Below are 20994 nucleotides of genomic sequence, written 5' to 3' on the forward strand. Positions count from 1 at the left end.
AGTGTAAAGTCGCCCTAATTCACGAAGTGGTCAAGATTGAGAAGGGAGGAGGTTATAGTGTGTAAAGCACTGAGGAGTAGGAGAATTGGACATCATGGGAACGATTTAAGGTTTGAGAACAGTAAGGAATAGGGAGATGTGCAATGATCAAAATGATGATCAAATACAGGAATTTTGGAGTTTTTGAAAAAGGAAACTGAACACTTTGAGGTGATGGCAAGGTCAAGGTTATGGCCAATCCATGTGTGCCACACATTAACCTTTCTGATAACAGCAGAAATATGGAATTTGGAATGATTTGCATCTATGTAGCCTAGAAACTAACATCCTGCTTGGAAAATTGAGTAGATGAGAAAGCTAATTTTTGCATAACTAAACCACATGGCTCTTCACTTTTAATGGTAAAGCCACTACAGTACAAAATTCTGAAATAGCATAAATAATTTTTAAAAAGAATTTGTGTGTTAAAATCAGTACATCCAAGAGGAAAACAGTATTTGAAGATCTACTATACAATTTAGATACTGAATGTCTATAAAAATAAAAATAATAGGATATGTAATGCCTTACATACACTGTCTCCTTGACCTTCACAACACTGCTGTAAGGTAGATAGTACTATTGCTATGAGACACATTTTAGAGAGGGGGAAACTGAGACTTGGAGATGCTAAGTGATTTTCTCAAGATCATGCAGTCACTAGGTGAGAAAACTACAACCAAAGGTATGTCATCTGACTCTCTGTTCAGTGCACAGGTCCCCATACTTTCCCACTTGGTCTGCTTCCACAGTTTCAAAATGGAATAGAAAATGGAAGCATTATTTAGTTGAGGTAAAAACTATTTCCTCCACCCACAATGCAGACAAATGGGCTAAAGATGGAATTATTTTCCTGTTATCTAGGTAATTATCTTTTTTTACTTTTTGTGATATATAGACACAAAGCCTACATAGATATCATTTATCTTCCATGCCCTACCCCCAAGACCTCTCCAAGAACATGATAGAAATTCCCTATCACAGATAACAAAGGCTAGCAGATTTTTATGCAATTTGAATTTTAGGCCTATTTTAATGGCTCACCACTATATATAAAAGCAATTTCTTATGGTAGTTGGTATAACAAAGTAGGATTTGAACAATCTGTCTAGCATGTGAAATAGTTATTTGTAATGCTGAGGTACTGCACAGCTCCCAAAAGAGCAAGGGTTTAAAAATGAGTATGGAAAGAAAGGACAAATCTAATACATGTCTCCTATGGACCACCAGGACCGGAGAAAGCAAGCGGCAAAACTCCTGGGGCAGCACTTAGGTTGTGAAAACCACAGGATACCATACTCATGAGGAATTTTAATTACCCAAACATCTGTTGGGTAAAAAAAATTTCACCAAAACATTCCTCATCAAAGAAGTTTCTAAGGAATGTGACTTTATGATCTAAAAATGGAGAAAAATCTCAAAAGAGGGAGAAGTCTTCTAAGAAATTCTTTTATTTGGGGGAAATATGAAATTCTTGATGAAGTTATGATTTCTTATTAGTTGATACTCTTATTTTGAATGAAAAAAGAGTTGTGTTATATGTTGTAAATATAGTGAGATCTATAAGTGATGCAGGTAAAATTTGTTCTTTTTTGAAGATAATATACAATGAAAGGACTAGATCCACAAGTGCATAATGAGATAGGGACAGACACTCTCAGAATCAGAGGAGTCTATTATGTGATGCCAGATTTCCTGAAGAGTCTACTTACTCCTCCCTGGACATGGAAATAGTTTACTCTGGGAACCCTGCTGTACCATGATTAACTTAGTTGAAAACTGTTAAATGACTTCCATATTGGTAGAGCTGGGAGGTCTCATAACTGGGTTCCCATACATACTCTTCATTTCTAAGACTGATCACAGCTCTGGTGAAGGGAGATGGTTGGCAAATATTCTCCTTATCTTTACACATTGTCATATTTTCCTTTGTCATTTAAAAAATTGCATTGTGGAAAAATGCCCATTTTAATTTAATTTTTTCCCCAAATCTTGTGCCGTACAAATAATTAAAAGATGGGTGCCAGAGTAAGACTTCTGAGTCCTTCCTTATTCAATGTCTACATTCGTAGCTCTTAAAATTTCCCATAAGCCTATCTATTTTGCTAATTATATTGTCATCTTTTAAGTTAATGATCTGAAAAACCCAGGATAAAGTGCATAATGTAATTTGTGGATGATAACTCAGGATTATTGAGAACACTGGAAGGCATAAATAATAAATATTTCTTAATTTTGTCTTAGTAGCCTGACAGAAATTGGCATGAACAAATAAAGTGAGATGAAAAATGTTAGATATTAATTTGCATAATTACGTAACATCAAAATTCCCAGATGACCTGGGGACTGACAAAGAGGAAGAATAATTTCTTAATTTTGGTCACTATTCAATTATAATCAAGTTACAGAGAGAGAAGAAAACACAACAAAACAATTCACATCTATAAAAACTGGGTAAGAGAGTTGATAGAGTGTTGGACTTGGGGTCAGGGTGGCCTGAGCTCAAATTCTACCTTGGATACTTTGCAGCAGTGTGGCTCAACAAGTCAGAGCCTCACTTTTCTCATCTGTAAAATAGAAATAATGATGATGATAATGATTATTATTTCACAGGGGCATCAGATGAGGTGCAGCGTAAAAAGTCCTTTGCTAACCTTCAGGAGCTACATAAATATGAGCTGATAATTATTAATTTGTGTAGAAAGTTAATCATTATTAGAAACCACTCAGCTATTTGCTAAATGACAGATCATTAATCACATTTTTAAAGATATGGGTAAAATCAGATCCTGAATACCTTTTTGCCTACCTATGTTGATGAAAAATTCTTCCTCGATGAAATATTAAGAAGCTTATGCTAAAATGTCCTTTAGTTCAAAAGCATTATAAACAGGGTCAGTAGGTCAGAGCAAGGTGTTAACTAACATGCTTTCAGTTTGGGGAAGGAACACTGGCAATTTGTAACTCAGTTGCATTACATTTCCTTAGGGTCAGGTGGACCCTCTAACCTTCCAGTCTCATATTTCATCTCTCATGCTTTAGTCAAGTTCACTTTGATCCCTCTGGGAGGGTTCTTTCCTTTGTCTCAGAAAATAGGATGATAGCTTGGTAGATTGAGAGCTGAAAGGGATGTTGGAGGTCATCAGGTCTAACTGCCATGTTTTACAAATGAGGAAACTGAGACAATGAGAAGCTAAATGACTTTTCTAGTAAAACATAGCTAATCCATGTTGGATCTAGGACTTGAACCCAGCTCCTCTAAGTTAGTGTTAAGAAAAATATGAAGCCTTCTACACGTAATCACCCCATAATCCCTTTTACCACTGCCTCAACATCACCAAGGCAAAACCCTTCCATACGCAGACTTCATCCTCTGTTCTTTTATTTGTTGTGTTCTTTGAAATTATTTATGATGCCAATTTTAACCTTTCTCAGCTACAGAAAAATATTCATATTGAGAAATGTACAAAGTATGTTTTTTGTCTCTTTATCCTACTTTAAGACTGATAACCAGTGTTGGACCCAACAGGTAGCACTCTGCTGTCTCCTTTCTACCCTGTGAGCCCTCTCTGCTCTGGAGCGCACCTCATAGTTCAGACCAGGCACAGTTCTGGGGGGTGCATGATCACCTAGAAGAAGACTCTGACTCCTTTTCTCACACCCTTTGGCTCTTTGCTAAGCTATCTCAGCACTTCTGGGAAAGATTTTCTAATAGCTTTTGGTTTGGCACATGTTTAACTCTCACTAAAAGAGGGGAAGAAGAAGGTACTCAGTGAGCAATACCAATAAGGTGGATGACAGGTATTTTTTTACATGTAAAAGAAATGCTAAAAGATAGAAAAAAACTAATAGAATGCACTGACAGGACTTAGAGACATTTCTTATAATTGTATTAATGAAATTTAAGCAGTCAGTAAAATTTCTCATATTTACTGCTCCAATCTGCAGGGAAGTTGAATCATGAATTTTGGAATATGAACCAGATTGTAGGACTATGTAAATTGTAGTCAAATGTTAATCAATCAACAAGTATTTGTTAAATGTCTACATTCATATTGTCATTTAACCTTGGCTTTGGACTTTCCAGATGACTCCTGGTTCATGTCTTCTGCCCGTTCAGGCAAGGGCTTGGACTCTTCCTCTTTCAAGGGACCATTTGCTCTGATGAAGAAACTCCCTTTCTTAACAGCTGACTCCTACCAAAGGACTCAGTATTGCCAAACACCTCATCTCACAAGGTGACATAGAAGCCTGTACACATCCACATTAGGATTGATGCTCACTTCACCAAAATCAGGACAGAATAAACACAGAAGAGATATTTCCAAACCCAAGCCTCAGACCAGTCTAGGACTTTGGCTGCCATTTGTTCATGGATGTATGATAAGTTAGGGAACAAGGCGGACTGTTGTCTTATACCCTAAGTATTAGAGTTATGTGATGCCACCTGGAGGTTTGAAGGAAAAGAACCAGGGGTAGTCATTCTTCTTTTTTAAAGACTTACTGAGTCATTAGCTATTCTTTCTCTAAAAATAATAATTATAACAGTAATGCTATTACCATACTATCTCCAAGGGTCAGATTCCTCCAGTGCACCTAAGGTCGTTAAGGAGCAGAGACAGGACTTTAAACATACCTTGACCAAACCCCAGTTACACTATATACAAATGGTTCCAAACTTCCAACCTCCCCAAGGCAGCCATTTTTGTATGAGTACTAGATCCACCCAGGATCTTTCCAGATCTACTAAATAGACAACCCTTAAAGGTAGCACTGTATTAACTTAGTTTCTTCCAGCACCGAGGGGTTTAACAGCATTCTAGATCATTTAGACTTACTCTTGATGGAAGCAATATCCTCCAAGTATGCCGTCCCAATCTAAACTTGGAATGAAGGGAGTAATTGAACCATCTTGTAGGATGTCACCAATCGTTAACTCTAAAATTTCTATCATTGCTAAGTTATTCCTTCCCAGAAGCACCTATGGTATAAACTCTCCCAGTATCTTTTCTAACTGGACTTTTAATACCTTCAGTATTTTGTCCAAAAAGCAAACTCCACTTTTTCAGGTGTAACAGTAAGAAAGATGAAACAAATAAAAATGAAGGTAGTATAATGACTCTGGAGTCAAAGTCAAGAAAATATGGTTTCATGGCCTGCTTCTGACATATATTGGTCACATAACCTAGGCAAGTCACTTAACTACAAAATGGTCTCAGGCAACTCTCTAACACTATAAAGTGCAGAGCAGATGCTGGGCTGTATTGGTAGAGGGAGATTACCTTACCAGGAATTTGTTGCATCAATAAAATTTTAGGAGGAGGAAGAGGAAGGGTAGAGGAGGGAAAGAGTAGAAAGAAGAGGGGAGAAGAGAAAAGTAGGGAGAGAAGAAGAAAGAAAAGAAGTAGAAATAGAATAAGGAGGGAAAGAAAGAAGAAAAAGAAATGGATGGAGAGAGGGAAAGAAGAAAAAGGAAGAGAAAGAAGGAAGGAAGGAGGGAAAAAAAGGCAGGAAGGAAAGACTTCCTTTAAAAGGCATCTAATCTAATCAAAAGGTACTGATGATATTCTTTTAGCTTTTTCCTGAAGCATGAATCTTGTCATCAGTATCCCTCACCGAAGGTCATTTAACCTCCATTCAAACAACTCTATTGGCAAAGGACCTCACTACCTACAGAAATGTCCTGTTCTATTTTGGGACAGTGAAAATTGTTAACCAAAAGCTAACTCACTGTAAATTTCACCTCTTGCTCTTAATTCAGTCCCCTGAACCCAAGCAGAATAAGCCATTCTTCCATACGATGATCCTTGAAATGTTTGAAGTTGGTAGTGATGGCGTAGTCCTATGCTTTTGTGTACTGAGATTAAAACCATCCTTCATCAACCAATTTTCAAATGATACCATTTGTGTTATCTAGTCCATCTTGTCATAATGGTTACCCTCCTCAGGGGATGGTCTAATTTGTACACATGTACCCTGAAATGTAGCAACTAGAGCTCAACATAATATTCCAGCTATACACTGGTTAGAGTAGTGTAGAAAGACTGTCACCTCCCACTTTCTAGATATTATACTTAATCATTGTAACTTTTTATTTTTTTCAGAGTATCACATCAAACTACTGACTCATTTTGAGCTTCCAGACTATCAAAAATCCGTGTCCTTTTCATATTAATTATTATAGCTATGTCTGCTTTCTTTTTTATTTGTATAGTGATTATTATTGTTTGGACCTAATTGGGGGATTTTGCATTTTTTATCTTGTTGAATTTAGCCCATCATTATTTAGGATATTAACTGTCCCCTCCAGCTTTGTGCTATATGCAAAACTGATGGTCATGCCATTTTTGTCTGTTATTTGAGAACTAAAGTCTTAACTTATACATTTATTAGTCTTTATGCTACTCTAACAGCAAAATATTATTTGGATTCTGAGTGAAGTAAGGGAGTAAAAATTGGTTGTCTATTCTATATGATTCGGGAAAGTACTCATTCGATAGTAGGCAGTATTAAAAGAGAAAAATTGTTTACTTTAATCAATGAGATAGCTTCAGATTAACCTCAAAAAAGGCAACCATTAAAACCATTTGATGCTAATGGAAAACTGTGATTTATTCTTACTACTCATTAAATAATCTTAGCCAACATGTAGTTGGGCTTATTCCATTTCCATTCTGTGGCATGGCTGCCGAGAAATCAGACATTAACATATTTAATTAGAATTCTGACAATGATAGGAAACATGAAGTCATTGCATTACAAAAATGTAACCCCTATTTTAGCTTTGGAATTAATGTACAAAGAGAAGGACACCTGATCACCATGGTTTTCATAGGTTCCTAGATTTAAAGCTTAATGGGACCTTAGAGGTCATGAGATCATAGGATCATAGATTTAATGCTAAAAGGGACCTTAGGGGTCACCTAGTCCATTCCCTTCATTTTACAGATGAGAAAACTGAGGCCAAGGAAGGCATACAGGCAGCAAGGGATAGAGCCAAGATTTGAACCCAGATCTTCCTTCTGTCTACAAATTCATCTCACTTTCCACTGTACCAATTCAAGTCTATTGAGGATGAAACCGTTAGCTGATATTGTTAGGGTAAATCAAATTACTGACCTTCCTAAGGGCATCAGAACTAAAAGGAACAGTTAGAGACATTACACTTTCCTAAACCATTCTGTCCATTTATATGTCCTGTGTCCTAATGAGTCATCTAAGCTCAAAATAACTCTCGGTAGTTTTACTTTATAAAAATGAGACAGAATCCCCTGAGATTCTAAGACTGTGAAGGAGATGAAGTCCAGAGGGATCCTATATTTCGGTGGGTTCTATAATCTCTAATCCAAGTGGTTCTTGCATTTAGTTTTAATGAATCCAAAAAGTAAGCTATTTTTGAACCACTTAGAGGTCATTATATGTTGGAAGCACTCATAAGTGAACTTTGATTCATACAGCTATATAAAATTCAAATCTTTCTATAAATCAATGCAACAAGAATTTTATTAAGTAATTTTGTTATTTTTTATAGTACTAGTTTTTTGTATTTCCAAAGTTTAGCACACTGGTTGGCATATGCTGAGAGCCTAATAAATCTTGTTGACCGACTGCTAGGCGTGGATACAAGATATTCAGATACAAAAACAACCATATAGCAATCACTGCCTTCGAAGAATCTTACATTCCACTAGAGGAAAGGCACATATAAATAGACAAGTAAATGCAAAATATATGGAAAGTAAACAAAAGTCTCAGAGGAGGAGATTCCAACAATTGGAAGGATTATAAAAGACTTTTTGTGAAAGGTGACATCTGAGCTTGGCTTGTCCTTTGAGTTGCTTTCAAGTCATTTAGTTTTAATACTTACATTGTCTTTAATCGTGGCAAGATACTGAACATCTCCCAAGTCTCCAGTGACAAGAGTCTGTGTCAAAGATGTTGTGGTCCAAGAAGAATGAGTGCAAGTCCTGGGTCCTGGATCTTTCATTTATTACCTCGGTAACCTTGAACATAGGGAGCTAGGCGGTGCACTAGATAGAATGCTGGGCCTGGAGTCAGGAAGGCTCATCTTTCTGAGCTCAAAACTGGCCTCTGAGACTTACTAGCTGTGTGTCCCTAGGCAAGTCACTTAGTCCAGTTTGTCTCAGTTTCCTCATCTGTAAAATGAGTTAAAGAAGGAAATGGCAAACCACTCCAGTATCTCTATCTCAAAATGAAGCAATACAAACTCAGACATGGCTGAAAGGACTGAACAACTTTAAACAAATTATTTTGCCGCTTCAAAACTGGGGTGTTTGTTTTATTAAGGGGGTGGAGATGATAATATAATTGCCATAAATCAGGAGTATGCTAGAGCCAGCTTGAACTGACTCTCAAGAGTCAATTGTTAAGTTTTCACTATTGTGAACATTTATACCTCAGAAATTCAGTTGCAAATCAGGGCTTGATTTATTGTTTTGGTTGATTGTCTCTAGACTTGAGAAAGTTATGGAGAAAATGTTAGTAATGTAGATTTAACTTACAAGTATGTCATGCATATATATTCCCTCCTTCCCTCACCCAGAGCTGGTTGTTAAATATTTACTAGCATATCACTGCCTGTTTACCTCCCTGGATTAAGTGAGATAATGTTGATGAAAGCATTTCATAAATTGCAAAGCACCATACATACGCAAGTTAATTTTATTGTTATTTTTTCTTTTCATCTTTTTTCATAGAGGTCATATAGAAAGAGCCCCAGGGCAAGTCTCTATTCTGTTCCTATTTTTGTGGTCATTCTCACCGGTATTACTATTTGTACCACTACCATTACTACTACTGTTGTGTTTTCTCATTCTCATCATTTGTTACTAGTACTGTGTATGCATATATATGTATATATATATATATATATATATATATATATATATATATTATACTGATGCCTTATTTTTCTGACACTAAATTAAGATTTTAGAAATTCACAGAAGGAAAAATGACTGTAAGACTTAGAATCTACTGAATCCCAAAGTGCCATCATTCTGCAGTCTTCATGAACTGGTAATTCTCAGTCAAAGTGATATAGTCTTGGGGTATTTGAACTTTGTGTAAGAACTATGTTAAATGATGGGCAATCCAGACTCACCTTTCAGCTGACACACTTAACTGCTGCCTTAGCATCAGGACACAGATGGATGGGAAAGCTGACCCTGACCCACATAAGATCCACATTCCTGTGCAAGGATAGAAGCATGATAATCAGGAAATGATGGTTATTAGTTACAGAAAATGCATTATTGTGAAAACCAGGAGAAAAGTGCTTATGAGAGGAAGTGATTGGATTATAGGGGAATGAGAGAATAAGGGTAGGTCATTCCTACTGAGTAAATTGCTGTGATTTATAAGAGAAAGGGTATAGTGATATCTTGGCCCATTACTGACTAGACTCATTTCACAAACAATGCTAAATCAATATGTGACAGTTTCGAGAGAGACAAACAAAGTCTTTCAAAGATGTTTATTAGTTCCAAAGCAGTCAAATTGGCATATTTTCAATTTTCCATCATCTTATCACGATTCAACTTTCTTTTTTGGTTTAATAGCAATCCATGACTTCAACTCCCTACTATTCTTAATTAACTAGCTAATAATCTTTTAATGTACACTGTGATGAGAGAAAAGGAAATGATGATCATATTGTATGTATGTATAGAGATTTGTTTGATGCATTCCAAAAGACATATGCCTGAAAAAAATTTAATAATTTTGTTTCTCTAGATGAATAAATTATTGTTTTGATTGCCAGGAAATCAGGTGAAATAAAAAACTATTAATTTTATTTTCTAACAGAAGTTTTAGATGATTTAAACATTTTTCAGACTATTTTCTATGAGATAATATTTCACTGAAATTTCTTTATTTCTTTCAAATAGGTGAAATATAGATATAGACATAGATATAAACACAGACTACAGGCACTCCTAAATTTACAAGCAAATGATATAAATTTACAAACCAAAAGTTTATTTGTAAATCAGTGGTTGGAAACCCCAAGCATCTTTTACAATAGGATCTATTTCATAAAAATAACAGATTCTCATCTCTGTCAATAAAATCCCAAGCCTGTTATGTCTTTGAAGTATGACATTGAACTGGTATTCAAACATTCAAATCAGTCTATGATCATTTTAGGGAAGATTACAACCCTTCCACACTTGGCTATCCTATGTAACTCTTGTCCACGTTCTCTCAAAAAGTTCATTACAGAGTATTCATTTAATGTTCTAGAAGTCTTCATCTATTTCTCTTGTTTTTGTGGCTGTAGCGATGAAGCACTTGGCTTTTTCTTGGCATGTCACTGGCCCATCTTCTTTTCCTCTCGTACAATTCCTTAATGACCTCCTTTACTCACGTTCTTTGGAATTCCTCATTCTTTATCTGTTATACCTTCTTACACCCATCACATTCTTCCCCATTGCTTTCTGACTCATGCTAGCCTTTAGTTCTTAAGAGGCAGTGGTATTCCATATCTTGCCATCATGTAGCAACATTAAATGTTAAATTCTAGCTTGAATGTTAAATGTTAGTTTGAAAACAAAGTTGTGCTTTTTCCTTCATTGGAATGTCAGAATCAGTAAAAGATCTTTGCAATTTCTTCAAAGCAATTGATTCCACTTTCTTCTTCTTTTTTAAAATTCTGGACCCAGCTCATTGCCTATCTGTATTGTCTGTCCAAGGCATACATACTGTTGTACAAGCACAAGAGGACATCCATTAAAATGAATAATGAAATCTGGACAATAGACATTATTTTCTTGTGTGGATGGATTATCCAAATTCCCATGAGTTATTACACACATTTTTGAGGAGTGTCTGCAGTACCTTACAGCTTAATACAATGAAAACACTGTGATTTAAAAGGAATATCATCTTTAGTACCTTCCCATCCACATGGAATCTCTCCTGTACCTGCCTTGGATCTCCTCTATCACTGTGCTAAACCCCACTACACAGTAATATACCCTGTTTTATACCTTGCCTGATGTTATTGACCAGGGGGGTTTCCTGTTGTTACTTCCTCTAAGGAGTCTTAAATGATCCTGGTGTATGAATGGGAGAGCCTTCAAGATAACATTTTCTTCTATTGAACCAAATACTTTAAAATATTATTTTTTTCAATTAACAAGCATTTTCCTTTTTTAAGCATTGATTTTCTTTACTTCCACTTCTGCTACCCAACATAAAAATCAAAACCTTCTAATAAATATTCATAGCAAAGGAAAGCATTCCCATACTAATCATGTCCAAAAATGTGTCTTATTCTGTACCTTGTCAGTTACCTGTGTAACAGGAAGTACTGTGTTTTTTCTTTGGTCCTCTGGAATCACAGCATGTCATTTCATTGACCAAAACTCTAAAGTTTTGTAAAATTGTTTTCCCTTACAGTGTTGCCATCATTCTACAAATTGTTCTCCTACTTCTGCTTACTTCATCCTACAGTAGCTCATACAGGTCTTCAGTTTCTTCTGAAACTGTCCAGTTTATGTAATATTAGTTTATTACATTAATGCATGATATTTGTTTAACCAGTCCCATATATCAGGTGTGTTTCTAATCAACAAACGACAATAACAATTAGATCTTATATTCCCTCAGTCAATCTTACTGTTGGAGACAAATTCCAAATTGATGAGATTATAGGCTGATTTAAGCATTTGAGTATCAATTCAATATTGTACTTCAAGGATATTATAGGCTCAGATTATATGGGATTTTATTGTAGAGAACAAAAGACCCGGGTTAAGATTTTGTATAGATGGGAGATAGCCAAATATTTGGTTATTATAGATGTTCACTTGGTCATTTTTTTTTTTATGAAGGGAGTTATAGAAAAAGGTCCACACTTTTATTCCCTTCCCCTCCTTCCGATACCTTATTTTCAGTCTCTCAGCACCTTCGTGATTGTATTACCTTCAGGACAGATATCCTCTATAAACACTTGATCTAATCTGACTGGTTTTCCAAGCTTTCTTCTTTTTCATGCCATTTCTAACTCCTATGTAAGTACTTTGGAGACTGTGATGTTAGATTCCAAGTGCAGTTGTTCCATTATCTTGATGGAGAAAAATATGTTGTTGAAATGTACTGTGTAGATTTCTTTGGGTTTTTTCCTTGATGAAAATCCTTTGAAGTAGAGAGTGCAAATATTATCCTAGTTTTTCAAATGAGGGAAATGAACCCAGAGAGTACCAATGACTTATCTATTGTCATTCAACAGTTAACACAATGTGTGGCACATAGTAGACACTTAACAAATGGTTGCTGATTAACTGCCATTAACTGTTGTTGATAACTGAACCCAAACCATGTGTGCTTTTCATTACATACATTTATACATACATACATATATAAAACATGTATATATGTGTCTACACACATACACACATATGTTGTACATGTATACATATAGGTGTATATGTGTGTGTATATATGTATATAATTGTTCAGTTGTTTCATTTGTGTCTGACTTTTTGGGATTTTCTTGGCAAAGATACTATAGTGGTTTGCTCTTTCTTTCTCCAGCTCATTCTTACAGATAACTGAGGCAAACACGGTTAAGTGAATTACCTAAGATCATACAGCTACTAAATATCTAAGGTTAGATTTGAACTCATGAAGATGAGTCTTCCTGATCCCAAGTGCAGCTCCCTATCTACTACATCATCTAACTGCCATATGTGCATTTATTTATTTTTTGTTTGTACATGCACACACACATCCAACCCCTTGTACATGTGTGCACACGCACACACACATGCATATAATGTTTCTATGAGGAAAATGCATTTAGTTACATACTGAGACGTTCAGAACACATCTTTACCAGCTATTATATAGGAGTTATCCCAACTGTAAGTCACTGAAGGTCACTTTTATCCATCTACTACATGAGAGCTGTTTTACAAGCTCTAGCAAGTCATGAGGTGGAGTGGGAATGAGAGAGAATAGTGAAGATGAAGGAAAGAGATAAAAATTCTAGTAAACTGTAAGGCTAAGGGAGCTGTCCAATTCCACCATGTTCCTATCATCTGCTTCCTTCTCTTCTAAGGGTACCAGAACATTGCTTACCAAACTTCCATTCCTGTATCATCACTTGTTATTTCCAATGTGGGTTTCTATTCTCCCATGAAGAACAACACATTCTTAAAGTTTCTCCTTTACTTCAATTTCTGTTTCCTGAAGCAAGTTTTGGTGTTTTTCTAAAGGTTTCTATTGCTAGCCACAATAGCTAAGAAGAATAGGATGACAGTGGGTCAATGAACAAAGGATTGGCTCTGGACTTAAAAAGATCAGTTGCCCCAATCAACTCTCTAAGGCCATAATTTACAGAATAGGTACCAGTCTTCATTGGTAAAGGAAACTTCCTTCTCAGGACTTCACTATCCCAATAAAATCATAAGTTTGGTGCAAAACCAAAAACACTAGGCAAACAGATGGGAAAAAACTGGAAAGGCATAAAGGTCACTTTAAAGTTTCACCATAAAAATTCAATTAGGAAGACTCCTTCCAACTTCCTTCACACTGGCCCTACATTTTTCCCTGAGAGCCCTTAAGCAGAGCTATAACAAAAGGTGGGGTAATAGGGACTTTTTCTTCAGGGCAAATCTAGTGTATAAAAATTTAATACATGTGCTCCTGCAGTACCATGGAATCCGTATAATAACTAATTATCCATCCCACTCAACTAAATTCTTTTTAATTAACTTTATATTATTTTCACATCATGAGTTACAAATATGATTTTAATGCACCATTCATACATACCCAGCAATACTTGCTCCAGGAATATTTCTTGCTTCTTGTCTTGGGCACTAAATTTGCTGGTTCCAACTATATTCAGCAATTCTCTGATTACACAAAGGACTGATAAACAATTCGTTTCCCAACACCCAAGTAGGAACAATATATTCAGAAGTCAATAAATATAAAGAGATTAAGTGGAGCACACAGGAAGACCTCAGTCTATGTCCTCCTCTTATCTTTTCTGGCTTTGTTACCTGGAGCAAGTCACTTAGCTTCTTTATAATCTATTGTTTTTGTTGAGTGGTTTTCAGTCATGTCCAACTCTTGGTGGCCCCTTTTGGGGTTTTCTTGGCAGAGATACTGGAGTGGTTTGTCATTTCCTTCTCCAGCTCATTTTACAGATGAAGAAACTGAGGCAAACAAGTGATTTGCCCAGAGTCGCACAGCTAGTAAGTATCTGAGGCTAGATTTGAACTCAGGTCTTTCTGACTCTAGGTCCACTGTGCCACCTAGCTGCTCCTCAATGCTATGGTCAACTCTATAAGACTATAAATTTCAGAAAAGTTATCAACATGTATTGATAGAGGGAGTTTCCTCACCCAGTCATGACTTATACCAAACTACAAGTCTAATCTCTATCTTTATCCTTGGTAAATATGAAACATAGTTCGCTAGTATAATTTTGTTCTTCATGTATTTCCCAACCATCCTTTCTCAAATTAAATTTTAATCTACATATACTTTGTGAATGAAACATTTATTTTTAATCATATTAATAAATAAAAGTAAATAAATAAATGAAATTAATAATTTTAGCAAATATTTTTGCTAAAAATTCTTAACCACACCATAAGCAGCAAATAAAACATTTCATCTCCTATCTTTATACAATTTTGGAGGGGAGGGGCAGAATTCTGAAAAAAACCAAGAATTTAACAATAGTTATGATTTTTTTATAAAAATATATAATTTCAAAGTTTTTAATATTTTTATCTATTATAGTTCAACTTTCATGAAAGATGGAATATAACACAACAATTTTGATGAATTAGAGCTGATTTTTCAATATCTTCAAAAAATCAGTATTATTAGTTTCTCTTATCTTTTGTTTGTTAAAAGTTCATTTAGAATATGAGAGAGTAAGACTGTTTCCATTTTTACAGCTCCAGATGGGCCTCCTGAAAATGTAAATGTAGTAGCTACCTCGCCTTATAGTATTAATATCAGTTGGAATGAACCTGCCACTCTCACTGGACCAACTTTCTACCTTATAGACATTAAGTCGGTAAGACTTTCCTCATTTATTCACAGGATGATGATAATGTTATATAAAGGTCAGTTATTAGGTTTATATTTTGTAAGTAAATGTGCACAAATTAAAATAAGGCTTATATTCCCAAAGTCATTACTCTCTATGATCTCATATATTAATTTCATTTCATTCTGTTCCTCTGTTCACTTTAAAACATGGTAATAATACCATTTTATCTCAATGGGTAAGATATCTAATCATCATTCTAATGAAAAATGAATGTCTTGTTTTCTTTCATGTCTCTTGGTGCTCAGTTCTTTTATTACTGTAAATGTGTTTGAACTCAACTAATTAATTAATATTAATGAAAAGACTGATATGTTGCTATGGTATAGAGATATACCAATGTCCATGAAGGAAATGCCATCAAAAGAAAATATTTCCATCTCAATGATGGTGGAAAGCTTTGAAGCATAGCCTAGAAGCAGATTGTGTCTGCTTGGCTAGCTAAGTGTGGTAAGGCAGGTTGGCCACTAGGTCATAAATTCTCTGATCTTGGTGACCAAAGAAGCAGATTAGTGCCTGAAACATGAAGGCTTCCATGGAAGTTTAGCTAAGTTTTTGGAGGATCTGTGAGTTCTTAGTGGGAGTTATATGCTCTACTAACATAGATTGTGGATACTCTCTGTTAGGTACCTAAGTGATGTTTGTTGAATGATTCATTGAGCTGCTTTAGTTGAAAAGCTTACTTAACTCATGGCCAGCACTCCCCAAAGCTTAACTAGGCTGTTCCACATATAACAGCTATCATCTGTCACCATGCTCGTCCTCAAAGTCTTATTGTTAAGAGCATTTATTAAGAACAACTCTAGTTTGTCTTTCACGAGAGTCCTCTTCAAGAACCCAGGATCTCCTCTACCTAAGCATGATGCATTTGTGTAAAGACAAGGGAAAGAAAAACACTACTGCAGTTGAAACTATTTTGCATCTCCGAGGATGAGATAGAGTTTAATAAAGAAAAAGTCACATGCATTTGAAATAAGGCCATTTTCTTAGGCATGAAGGAACTTCTGGTGCAATATTAAAAAAGGCAAACTGGGCAAATAGCAAAAAGAAATCACTGTTCAACACAAAAGCTGTTAAAGTCATGGGATCATAAATCTAGAGTTGCAAGGGACCTCAGAGGTCATCCAGTCCAACCCTTTCTTTCTATAGAGTATCAGGGAGATTAAGTAACTGACCTGAGGACACCTAAGTAAGGAGCTTCAGAGGCACAATTGGAACCTAGCTCCTCTTATTCAAGAGCCTGTTCAGTTTTTTTTCTTTCTACTGGGAACAATCTGGGGAACTGAATGCCTGCTAGACCCCAGAATTGCTTTGTTTTCTTTAGAAACTTTAGAATAAAACATGCCTTAAAGAATTAAGCATAAGGCACAAATCAGTGCCTACCTCTAAAGTTAGAATGCATGCCAGGGAAACACTACCAATCAGTCAGATGGAGTCAATGTTCAGGAATTAGATGGTAAAAGAGGAAACTTTCATTCAATATTATACCCCCACCCAAATCATAAGCCTCAGATTAGGGGGAAATGAATGAACATGGTTAAAGAAAAATATGCCCAGTTCACATTCTGATGATTTAACCAAGATTGGGATTTAGAATTAAGGCTTGAATGCATTCCAGTCTTTCTTGAATGCCAACCTTTTTAAAAATTGTTAATTTAAACAAATTATTCTTTTTGAAATGTCACAGATTTTCCTTACATTATTTTTAGAAATAGATTTCCTCTAAAAAACTTCTCTGGTGTCCCTTATAATTTTTAAACCTGTTGTTCACTACATAGCCTCAGATCTCTCTATGTACATTATGGATATGTATCTCTCTTTCTCCTCCTTCCTCTCCCCCCCTCTCCATATATGTGTATATGTGTGTGTGTGTATATATACATATACATATATATACACACACATATATATACATATTATATATATGTATATATATATATGTAAAGAGAGAGAGAGAGAGAGAGAGAGAGCGTGTGTGTGTGTGTATGTGTGTGTGTGTGTGTGCTTTCTGGCTTCTGTCTTCAGTGAAGTCAGTTAAATATCCACCCCCTGAGTGCCTTCCCTCTGAGATCATCTCTAATCTGTCCTCTCTGTATCTTGTTTGTACATCATTGCTTGTATGCCCCAAATAGATTGTGAGTGTCTTGAGAGCAAAGGCTTTTTTTTCTGCCTATGTATCTCTAGCACTTAGCACCATACTCTGCACATAGTAGGTACTTAATGAATTCTTGTTGACTGATTTACTGATTTGAGGGATAAATAAAAAAAGTTACATTTGATGTCAAAGTAAAGCTTAAAATCTGGTTGATCGAGGGTGTGGGAATTCTGAAATGATAAGAAATTGTGGTCTAAGATGGGCATTTCAAATTTCTGGAGTTTGAACTCCCAATCAATTTAAAGTGATTGATGAAGTAGAAATCCAATGGAGTCAACACACACACATTCATTAAGCCCTTACTGTGTGCCAAATGATCCTAAGGCCCTGGCCTCAAGGAACTCCTACATGGAGATGGATGAATATTGTAGATTTTGAGGAGCTTGAGGAAATGTGAAGCTAGGATTGTAAAAGAAATATTTAACATGGATATTGCTATCCCTGAGGATAATGGTAAAAGGTAGCCTAGAGAAAAAACTATGAGCTTAAACCATTTTGGATCAAGGGAGAGCATCCTATATGTCAAGAGAAGACTGTAACAAGGGTGGTGAGGGGTGGAGACGGTTGCCTCATGATGTGCAAACAAACTCCAAGATAAAATTTATCTTCTTACTATAAAAACTCTTTCAAGGTTGGCACATGGTTAACTTTAGAGTCTTTGGGTTACTTTATAATTAAAAGTCTTTTGGGCAGCTAGTTAAAGCGCCTGCTCTGGAGTCATTCAAAGATGGTCTGTGACACATGTTGAGTGTGTGACCTTGGGTAAGCCACTTAACATCCCAATGATCTGGGCAGCTCTCTACAATTATGAGTTCCAGAAAAGATGTCAAGCTGAATTGGTAGAAGGCATTTCTTCACCTGGCAGTTCCCTCTATCATAAGACCTAGTTCTAATACCTATGGAGATATCCTTTCTCCTTCACCAGGAATTACAAACCCCTGTGATTAGCCAAGGACTAGTTGTTCTTTAATCCAATCTCAAAAGACCTTTTTGAAATCACTTTTTATCTTTTTAAATCACTTTTCTTTTGGGAGAGGAAATTACTAATACAAGATTTTTGTTATGGTTTTCCCTGCAGTGGATTTAGATTTTAGTGTGAGAAACAGAGGCAGTTAGAACAGAACAAAATTTGAAGAGTAAATCAAGCATAAAATACATTGCTTTTGAAACTGGGGAGGGTGGGGAGAAACAATGGCATTTATAGTCTTCTTGTGATTCAATGCCATATTCCGAAGCAAGACACAGTACCGTACTTTGTTTCTTGATGGTCATCTCCGGAAATGAATGTCTGCTTAGTACATCAGAACTTTAGTTAAGGTTAATTCTCAGCGGGGCTAGAGAGGCACATCTGTCAAAGGAAAAGGATGCTTGAACTAACCTAACACTTTAGCAGCTGTATTTCATACAAATCCGATCCATTGGGGAAACTACTGTATTGCTACCTGATCATGTCTTAAAATAACCTTACAGATGTATATCTATATCTCTGTCTATAGATATGTGTATATTAAGTATGAATCAAATAGAGAATAACCATAACATTGAGTATATCACTATTTTTCCTCATTTTCACATTTTGAAATAATCACCCTCAACTAAATCTTTAGCTAGAGGAATTTCCCAGAGTGATCCAATGCAGAAATACAGATTACAAGAAGAATATAATTCACATAGAATCCGTATGATTGCAGTTTGCTCATTTTAATTTCATGTGATGTTTCTTTTCATTATTCATTTTCCTTACAGGTTGACAGTGATGAATATAATGTTTCTTTTGTCAAGGCAAATGAGGAAAACAAAACTATAGAGATTACGGATTTAAAAGTATTTACAAGATATTCTGTGGTTATCACTGCATTTACCGGAAACATCAGTTCAGCTCATATAGATGGCAAGGCAAGCACTCAGGTCTTTGTTACCACATTAGAATCAGGTAAGAGGTTGCGCAACGTTCCTTGAATTAAATTTTCCAGTTGATTTTCTTCTTGGAATCAATCCACCCAATTTTTAAAAAAATTAACATATAAATATACACTGCTACCACATCTCTTATAATAAACTTTTAACATGATGTAAAAGTGGCACAAATCTATGAGAAACAATCATGTTGAGTGGATAGAAGCCAGCTTCTAGGTCAGGGAGACCTGGTTCAAGTCCAGTCTCTGATACATACCGGATGAGAGACCCTGGGCAAGTCATACATATAACTTCTAGGCGCTGTAGTGAAAACTCTGACTATGTAATGAAGAGAAGGTGCTGACAAGAGCTGCACTCATAGAAATTGGTAAAAAACAAACAAACAAAAAAAAAACCCAATGTATGTGTATATATATATATATATGCATGTGTATGTACATGTATTTAAGTGTGTGTATTATACGCATGTGTACAAAAATCAAGTGAAAACATTGAATTTTAAAAGTGCAATGTAAGTTGATCTAGGGAAAAAATAAAAGACTACAGAAAGCAATTTGTTTTATTTTTAGCACCTAAAGACCCACCAAACAACATGACATTTCAGAAGATTCCCGACGAAGTCACAAAATTCCAGCTAACTTTCCTTCCTCCTTCTGAAGCTAATGGAAATATCCGAGTATACCAAGCTTTGGTGTACAGAGAAGATGACCCCACTGCTTTCCGGATACACAATCTGAGCATTATCCAGAAAACAGACACATCAGTCATCGCAATGTTAGAAGGCTTAAAAGGAGGCCACACATATAATATAAGTGTAAGCATTGATAATCTGCAACTTGTTAAGCTAAATTTTAAAAAATTAGGAAAAAGTCCCTATTTTAAATTTATAAGTTTAGATATCATACCTTTTTGTGATATTGCTCATGATTTATAACTGAGAGATAGATTTAATGAAGATCTAGAAGATTCTACAAAAGTTTTGGGTTCAAATCCCACTCGTAAGTGTTATTATCTATGTGACCTTGGACAAGTTATTTCACCTTTAGGCTTAATCAAATCAGAGGCTTGCAGTAGATGGCTTCTAAGGTCCCTTTTAGCTGTAGATGGAACATCTCAATAACTTTTCTATTGTCATGCAGTCAGTACAATTAAAAATGCAGAATGCCAAGTGATTGATTACAGTATTAAATGAGTCATGGAAACAAACAGAAAGAGATAACTGCTGAAGGACAAACATTTATGTAAGGTAAAAAATTATGACTTGGATAATCAATTACAAAAGGAGGTTTGGGGAGCCCTTTATGGCCATAACGCTTGACTGCAGCCTAACATAATATCAAAAGTGAAAATAACTTTTCAGATTTGAATGACATTTCACTTTGTATAATTATCAGTAAAACAGTTAATCAGTAAATAGCAACTTGTAGATTATGCAGACCTTAATTGTCTTTCTCATTTCTTTTTTAAGATTGTGCCTGTATTTTTCTATTCTATCAATATTTGAATTGCAACTTGTATGTAGAATCATAGGGCAAAGTATCACCTTCTAAGAAGGCATGTAGCCCTTTTCCTGCCTCTAGAAAGTGTTGTACCTAAACTGTCCTAGAGTCACACTATTCTTAGAAGGTCATCATGAAAAGGGAACTTGCATATCTTTGAGGGGCAGTGTGATGTAGGAGGAGGAGGAAGATAGACAGAGAGAGACAGAGACAGAGACAGAGAGACAGAGAGAGACAGAGACAGAGAGACAGAAAGACAGAGACAGAGAGAAAGAGAGACAGAG

The 20994-nt window shown here is 35.7% G+C and overlaps 1 protein-coding gene across 4 annotated transcripts in view; it reads left to right on the forward strand.

The window, feature by feature from the left end:
- PTPRQ (protein tyrosine phosphatase receptor type Q) overlaps positions 1 to 20994 on the forward strand; it is a 315483-nt gene that overhangs the window by 209752 nt on the left and 84737 nt on the right. For all 4 annotated transcript variants that reach the window (XM_072655471.1, XM_072655472.1, XM_072655473.1 and 1 more), the window contains 3 exons: positions 14985 to 15106; positions 19041 to 19227; positions 19781 to 20025. In XM_072655471.1, coding sequence (XP_072511572.1) covers positions 14985 to 15106; positions 19041 to 19227; positions 19781 to 20025 — 554 coding nt within the window. The remainder of the gene's footprint in view (positions 1 to 14984; positions 15107 to 19040; positions 19228 to 19780; positions 20026 to 20994) is intronic.

This window comes from Notamacropus eugenii, chromosome 3 (genome assembly GCF_028372415.1).
Source record: "Notamacropus eugenii isolate mMacEug1 chromosome 3, mMacEug1.pri_v2, whole genome shotgun sequence".
NCBI classification, from domain to species: Eukaryota; Metazoa; Chordata; class Mammalia; order Diprotodontia; family Macropodidae; genus Notamacropus; species Notamacropus eugenii.